The following is an 8458-nucleotide window of genomic DNA, read 5'->3' as shown; positions in this document are numbered from 1 at the left end:
GCGAGCGCTTCTAGCTGTTTCGCTTGCTTCTTTCTTATTGTGGCGGCTATTATGGCGTGGCTGAAATGAACGAAAAGCGAGATGATTCAAATCGATTGATAGATGGCCTGATCTGTTTTGATAGATCGAAAGGTTTTATATCAATAATAAGGGTTGACCTCTTTCTTTCTATTGATGATACAAGATATCTATCTATTCTGGATCCATCAGAAAGAAATCGATATGTATCTTATTTTTTCTACATCGTATGTAGAGCGCCCAAGCGTTTGGCCAGCTCAGTTCTATTATCCATCAATCCAATGCACTGGCTCATCTCATGGAGGGAAAAAGCAAATGTAGTTAGTTGTCTTGTTGTTGTTCGCCGCCCGACACATTCCCCGGCATCGTCCCACACAGAAAGAAAGATGAACGCAGTTTCACTCCTTGCTCTTCAGCACATACTCACACGAGGGACTCTCAAATCTCTATTTCAGACCATAATCTTTCGATCCCTTTACCGAAGTGATTGATAGCAGGGCTCCAAAATCATAGGGCTTCTTCTATTTTTAGTGTGAACTCACTTCTATTCTATATCAAGATAGGGGCTTCAGTACTTGGCTGACCGCCCGGTGGAAGACCTGGTTCTACCACACAAGGGCAACTTTCGTAGTCCAGGATTATTTTCCTCATATGTAATTTCACCTCAATGTGGAAATGCCCGATCTTATTCCAAAATAGAAGGTCTTCATGAAGGTCTGTCTTGTTTCAGGAATATAGGTACCGAAGTTCAATAGCGGTAGGTACCAAGGAGAAGACGAGTCAGGGCCGATTGACAAGACTAGCTAGGCTGACCTTCCAGCCATACTCCATCCAATATCGAACGGAAGTGCTAAAGGTTTCATGTGATGCTGACCTCAATGAACCAGACCTCGAGAATTCATTCGTCCCTTTGCTCCGAGGATTGGTCGAGTACTTGGCCACATGCATGAGTAGGCCTGTTGCTGGGATGTCCCATTAAAAAGGCAGGTCCCATATTTGAAGTACAAAAATAAGATCAGATAGCGCTCAAGAGGTTTTTCTCCATACGAGAAATCCTTCACTCGCAGGGAATTCAAATAGATGTGTGAAGATCATCAAAGGAAGGAAAAAGACTGAATTCGATCCATCTCCTCCCTTTTCTTTAAACCAAGAGCTACTCCTCCCTTTTCTTTTTTTATGTAATTTCAATACGATTTCGTTTGTGTTCATGTTTTCAATTTAGAACCCCACGGAAGTGAATAGAAAAAAGCAAAATACCCCTGTGATACGCCTTCTTTACCTATTTCTAGATTGATTGATGTTCAATGGAGGGAAACTTGCCATTCCTTCTTTCCTTTGAAATTGTACATTTTTTTGATTATGAACTAATTGTATCCTTTTTGTTCCCATCGAGCTTTCTTGCCTAGTGACTAAGGATTTTCACACTTGTTGTGTCTATAAAAGATTTTCTCATAAAACACTAACAGAAGTGTTAGAGGGATTCACTTTCGATAAGAATCCAAAAGCAAGTTCCCTATACTACCTTCTTTCCCTCCTCTGTTTCTGTCTTTAAGAGGCAGTGCATCCGGCAGGAATCGAACCTACTTTTTGACCCATTTTGCCTTTCTAGGTTGGTGGGCGCTTTCACCATTCAGCCATGGATGCTTTAGCGAGTGAACTAGGTTTTTATTTGAGAGCGAACTAGGTTTTTAGTGGTATTCCTTCTCGAGCTTCTATTTCTTCCGTTAAGGGAGATTCGGGAAAAGATGGAATAGGAAGACGTGTTTCCAGAACGAACAAGATACGGGTAGAGAAGGGGAAGTTAGCAAAGTTAGACAAGATTGGAATGGGCATAGGAACATGTATTGATGTACCAGATCGGCTAATGCTCCCAGGTTGATGCGATGTATTCCACCAGTTGACTGGAGACTTTATTATTGGTATATCGATCGGTCCAGCACGGATTGAAATAGGAGCCGGTTCGACAGGAAGCTTTTGAAAACGCAGTGCACCCAGGTAAATAAGGAACAAGATGAATACAGAAGTTAAACGAGCATCCCACACCCGAAAGGTACCCCACATAGGCCTTCCCCGAAACCCCCCAGTCACTAACGTAAACAAAGTAGAAAAAGCACCAATTTCTGTACCGGTTCCGGAAGAGCGAAGAAAAAGGGGATGTTTTGTTAATGGGAACAAGGAACTGTTTATAGCTGTCGCGATATAAATAACTATACTCATCCGAGCCGCAGGAACATGTACATACGAAATACGAGAATTTCCACCTTGTTGAAGATCTGGTGGTGCTACCCGAAGACTTAAATGAATAGCCATCGCTGTTAAGAACAACCGAGATCCAATGAGAATTTGCGCGTAGCTTTTTGTCTTTGACATAAAAAAATAAGGTTGTAATAACGAAACTGACATTTTATTTTCCTTGCCTTGCAAGTGGAACAAGAAAGACTATATAGTTATTTTGATTCTATAAACAATCAAAGGATTTCGCATGCTTTCCATGGAATGACGGAATTCCCCTTGCTTAGTTTTCGCTCCGCTCGTGCGTGGCACTCCTTGCTTGCGGAGCGGCATATCGGAAAAAGAAGGATTGACTTTCTATACGGGCCCGTCCCCTCTTACCCCTAACTAACAATTATGCTGCTCTCGCCTTTTTGTAATCTTATCTTTCAAAAATGCACTACTAATTTTTACGGCCTCCTTAGTCACCCTATCCACTCTCGTCCTGTTTTCGGGTTCCCTTTCAGGGGATGAGGATATTTCGATGATTTCTCCCTCCGTAGGTGGAAAACGCGTGGGTGAGTAGAGTCTGTGCTTTGCTTTTGGGGGCACCGGCAAGAAGCTTCTCGGCCACCCTACTCTGACTTGATTAGCTACTAGTAACTAGGATCGTTCAAACAGTCAGTCAGCAATGCGTACTTCTTTCCTAGTTGAGTGGATCTGCGTAGCAGAGCCCAATCTTCTACCACAAGCTCTGACCTGACTTGTTGTACTTGATTCACCCACGTAAATAGACAACTTGGATAATAAAAGTCATCCCATAAAAGAGAAGTGAGTCCGCATGTCGGCAAATGATTTGGAATTGAAACTGGCTACAGAGGAAACCGAAGCCCTAACTCCCCATTCTTTCTATCTTACATCGCCATCGAGCCCTGGCTGTAGAGTCACTGGTTTCTAATCGCAATGGATTTAAGTTTTCTTTGGCTTTTCCATTCGCTTCGTTCAACCCTGATCTGGATAGATAGCTCGGCTTCTATTAGCTGAGAATGGTTTTGTCAAGGAAAGGTTTCGCTATACAACAACAATGAACTCACTTCTGATCAAATTGGATTGGATGAATCGGTAATCTTTCTCTGTCTTGTGAGAGAGAGTCACTTGCTGTATTGAGAGCGGGCGGGTGACATGCATTAAGCGAAATCAGTTGTTATGTTTTTGATCTTATTTGCGCGAGAAGACCCTTGACTGAGGAGACGTGTTTGGCTTGGATGATGCCGCTATGCTCCTATTCACTTTCAGAGACCGCTCTGAGTTTGCCGGTTTTGCGGCAACCCTTTCACTAAGAACATTTTAGCCATTAACGAAATGCCACTATTCCACAATGCTTCTTTGATTTATGTGTAGAAGCGGTAGTAGTGAAGAAAATGGAGGGAGAAGAAAGAAAGCGATGTGACACGAGAATAGATCACATCCGACAGCCAGCCATGCCATTAGATAGATCCGCTCTGAGTCTTCTGCAGGATGAGATCCGCTTGGTCTTGTGATAGGGGCTTGAGGAGGAAGAAGAGGGGATTTCTGAAAAAAAAGAATGAATCTCCTTATTTATAGGGAACAGGACGTGTGACTTCCTCAAACGAAACGAATGTGGCTTTCGTGATAAGGCAAATCCTTCGTTCGGTACAATCAACATATTGAATCTACGCTCGCTCGGCTCGGTGCTGAATGAACTCCTTCATTGATTCCGGGCTGCTCGTAGGGGGACTGTGAAAGCAAGCGTAGGAGATCAAAATGTGAGTCGAGTCCGATGGGTAAAAAGGGGAAGCAGGAAAGGGTTCTGATGTGAATTCTTCTGGTTTGTATATCTATCTCAGCCCTTGCTTGAAAACCTCAAAATTGACTTGCATCTTCCCTTATCACACTACACTTTCTCTTCCTTATTCCATTTCACTGAGCTAAGCAACACTTTTTCACGTATTCACCCGAGATATTATAGAAATTGGTCATATTGATCTGTCGTCTTGTTCTCGATAGGAACTTGCTGCTGTCTTGGTTGGTTTGAGAGCAGGCACTGTCTATATATCCAAAACCGGAGGAGAGTTTGGGTTTGGATCACAGACGATCGGAGATTTTGGATTGAGATGGATGGTTGTGCTTGAAGTTACGAGTCGGGTAATGCTAAGTTGAATCGGCTGATCCGTTTCATCCTCTTTCGGCAAAGGAAGTTGGACTTTAGTTAGCTAAAAAAAAGTACCAGCAGCCTGTCTGTGCCCTTTGAGTCTATAGCCGCCAAATCTAAAGATTCCTTAAGTTGTCGTACGGCTTCTTTTTCTTCTTTTGTCAATGATCGGTGACAATGAATGCTACGAATGTTCGCTTCCACTAATGTCGTATAAGAATTGTGAGGTGCCCATAGCTTCCCGGAAAGAAGAAGAGTCATTGTCGTTTCCTGACCGATATGAATGCACATATTGACCCTCGCCTCGGGAAATACCACCAGTAGAGTCTGCAGAAGGTGTCGTTCAGGAGAGATGCTGGGCTCTAGATATGCGAGTGAGATACCCGCCCTCGGTCATGACCTGGGTTGAAGAAGGAATCTATGTTCTTGGAAGCAAAGAAAGAACTCCGGTATTCCGACCTTATCTTTTTGCTCAAAGAACGAATCAAACCCCTTGTCGAAGCCCTTTATGATATATAACCCTGGATCGAGTCAGATTTGGGGCGGCTGAACCCACTTAAGCTGAAGCCTTAGTAGATGTCGACGGAAAGGTGAGAAGAGCTGATCGAACCTACCAAGCAACGGTTAGTTGTGCGGTGTACATACAGGCTGGTTTCGCCATTAGCGATGAATTGGATTTATTAGTAAGGGAATGAATGAAGCGGACCGGAAAGAAGATGGATTTTGGAATAGAAAGAATTCCTCTTCTAGGTTTCTGCTTCAAGTAGTAAGCAAAGGATCCTACCTGCTAATGGTTGAAGACCTTGGCGGCCTCTAGTTCTTCTATCTAGTTTTTTAGCCTAGCGCGAACGAATAAGCTTAAACAAATGGTTTCTTTGGCAACGGTTTTTTCTAGTTGATTTGTCCTTATATATATTAGCCGTAGTGTAGTTTAATAAACTGCTCATAGCTCTTATCATTCCTTTATCCATGCATAGACTGGGAATATATTAGCTCTTAGCTCTGGCACTTTCTTCTTCTTTATTTGCCGTTGCATTCAATAGCCTATTTGAAGTTAACAAAAGCTTTATTAGCTAGCTCTATGAAATACGTATATCTTCTTGGCTATCTAGGCTATCTCTACAGGCTTTTTCAACCTATAAGCAGACCTTTGTATACACCCTTGTAACTGAACTAGCTATTCACAAAGAAAGGTCTATACCGTACATATACCAACTACGCACCCCTTGTATACTTCTTTTTCCTTCTCCCGTGCTTCAAGTTCTGCCCCGGCTCACTCCTCTTTCCAGCAATCTATGTGGGAAGCACTCGTTCAAAGTAAGTTGAGATTCAAAGCGTTCCCGTAAGCTAGTAAGTCAATCAAAGCTATAACTCTATTTGTTAGTTTCAGGAAACTGGTACATATTTCAAATAATAATAATAATATATATATTATTATTTGGTATTTACCAATTTTAGACTAAGCATAAATTCATTTGGAAAGAAAAGGGAAATCCCCTGAAATAAAGGATTTTGACTACGTTACCCTCAAAAAGAAGAGGAAGACAAACTAGCCAAGAGACAGAAAAAGGTAGAGACCAACCACCGAAACAAGGGAGTAAGGGCTAGGGGGATATGGGCCAAGAAAGGTCCGATGTATCGGTCAGCTATACCTAATCCTTCACTCAAAAACGCATCACACCCTTTGTAGGTTCAAGCCGAAGTCAAGCATGATCACCTACTGCAAACTCCAAATATCGTGGTCGGCGTACCTGGTCCTGAACTGCTTTTAATCTAGAATAAGTGGAATCTTCTCGGCACTCTCCTTCATCTTCTGTGGCCCCGTCGGTCGGTACGTGCCAACCCCAACAAATCGGGGTACGACAAAGGTTCCCGTAGAGTGCTTCGAAAGGTGCCATTCCGATGCTAGAGTGATAGCAGTTGTTGTAAGCAAACTCGGCTAATGTATCTCTATGCCTATTTAGTAGGCCTGCTCATTGATGCTCTTCGGGCCGATTGTATGGGATGTGTTCTGGTGTACAGTGGGAGATGCAAGGATATCGATTGAAGTTTGATTTGTTGGCCATGGAGTTGGGAGCATATGATGTAGTCCTAGGAGTAGACTGGATGAGGAAATTCCCTATTATTTCAATAAGTCTTTCCGTTGGTTGTAACTAATCACGTACCCGCTGCTGCGGAATTCCTTTTACCTAACCAGGATTGCAGTAAAGATAAACAACGTTGGGCCTGCCTGCTTGTTCAGCACCACCCATTCCCATGGGAATATATGGGTTTTTCGGTCCAGTGGGAGGAGCATTTTCCTTTGAAGGTAATTTTCCCAACCAATAAGTATTGGGCTCCCAAGTAAACAAAGCGAAGGATCAAGTAACCAACATGTTGCGGAGCAGCCAAGTAAACCCAGAAATGACTCAAGTAATCCAAGGGCAGAGCAACGTAATCCAACGGAGGGGCTACGTGATCCAACAGAAGAGCTACGTAAACAAGGAACACATGAACCTGCTAAGGATCCACTCCACCTGCCAAGTGGACCAATCACAAGAGCTCGGGCCGAGAAATTCAATGAAGTAATCCATATGCTGATTCAGCAAGCCAAGCATTGGAGTTGGTATTCCAAGTTTCTTGAATAACCTAGCTGTCTGAAACTCGCCAATGGGATTCTGTGTAATCCTCCGGTCTACATGGTGTAGGTAAAGGGCAAAAAAAGTCGCTAATTAGTGGCACTGAAGTATGCACCCGGCGTGTAAACTTCTTCTTTTTATTTACCAATGTCGCTATCCGACTGATCATCCTTTGAGACCACGGAGAACATCAGAGAGAAAGATACGTCACCTAAAAAAATTGACACCCTGACTTATATGAGTCGGCTAGAAACTCAAGGCCTGGCCTTTTGTGGGAGAATGCTGAGTCCTTCCCAAAATCGCCTGGATCAACGAAAGATCTGGATAACGCTAGGTTGTGATACTGATGTCTGATTTTACTCATATACATCCGATAGTGAAGGCCGTGAAGTTTGAACAGCCTCACTTAACCCTGGTTCGGTAACCTTTCTAGCGCCCAGGTATCCATGACCTGTAGATAGAGGCCCACTTTCCATTGGATACTCCGAATAAAAGAAGAAGTAGTTACCTAATCATGGGTCTATACGTAAGATCTCCTTGCGTAGAGGTTAAGGCCAGACGGATTACTGAAATGTAGTTTGACTAACGTTTCCTCATCGACTGCGAGAGTTTGTGGTGTGTGTTCTCGGACCAAAGAAACCAAACAAGCATACCTTTCCTTTAATGGAGTATCTTGGGTATGGTACTCCCTCTTTATCAGCTCGATGTTCAATCAGCATTCCTTCACGGGGATCTTGACCGGATGTAAGTCAAGATTGCTATTATCTTTTTAAAGAACATAAACTTCAAAGCTTCTAGTCTGTCCCAACTCTTTCGAGCCGCTCTCCCAGTCAACGTTCAAAGGCATCACCATACCATAGAACTTTTGAGCTTGAGAAATGCTTTTCTGGCTTCTTCTCCACACCTTTCTTTAACAACTCAGTTAAAGGCCTGCTGATAGCTCCATACCCCGGTACAAACCTCCTGTAATAACCCCTGCAACCCTCGGAGTTCTCTGACATTGGCTGGTTCTGGCCAAGCTGTCATGCCCTCTACCTTGTTTGTATCAGTAGATACCCCAATTTCATAAATAATGTATTTCCTTTATGAAATTTGGCTCACCCACAAAAAGTTTGTTCTGCCGGAACACTTCCTCTAGCAACTTGAGATGCTCCACCATGGTAGAACTGTACACTAGAATGTCATCGAAAAAGACCAATACCCCTTTCCAACATATCTCTTTAAAAACACTATTCATGAGTTGTTGAAAGGTTGCCGGGGCATCACCTTGAATTCAAAAAGCCGGTCCTTCAGGCTGTTTTGTAGATATCCTCTTCCTTTCATTCTTATTTGGTGATAACCAGCCCTCAAATCTATCTTAGTTCACACCTCATCCAAAAGTGCCGGTCTTCTATGATAGGAATGGGGTATTTGGAAAACATAGTTGCTGCATTTAGTT

At 43.0% G+C, this 8458-nt stretch overlaps 1 protein-coding gene across 1 annotated transcript; it reads right to left on the bottom strand.

Moving 5' to 3' along the window:
- Positions 1-1297: 1297 nt before the first annotated feature.
- On the bottom strand, positions 1298-7071 carry LOC123106651 (putative cytochrome c biosynthesis ccmC-like mitochondrial protein). Its single transcript, XM_044528753.1, has one exon. The coding sequence runs from the start codon at positions 2419-2421 to the stop codon at positions 1699-1701; it is 723 nt and encodes a 240-aa protein (XP_044384688.1). The 5' UTR covers positions 2422-7071; the 3' UTR covers positions 1298-1698.
- Between the last annotated feature and the right edge of the window lie 1387 nt (positions 7072-8458).

The sequence above is a fragment of the Triticum aestivum genome, chromosome 1B, assembly GCF_018294505.1.
Source record: "Triticum aestivum cultivar Chinese Spring chromosome 1B, IWGSC CS RefSeq v2.1, whole genome shotgun sequence".
In the NCBI taxonomy this organism is placed as follows: Eukaryota; Viridiplantae; Streptophyta; class Magnoliopsida; order Poales; family Poaceae; genus Triticum; species Triticum aestivum.
This window is presented reverse-complemented; position numbering and strand designations above follow the sequence as displayed.

Excerpts from the sequence above, each read along its gene's own strand:
- LOC123106651 (XM_044528753.1), bottom strand. The coding sequence starts at position 2,421 with ATGTCAGTTTCGTTATTACAACCTTATTTTTTTATGTCAAAGACAAAA.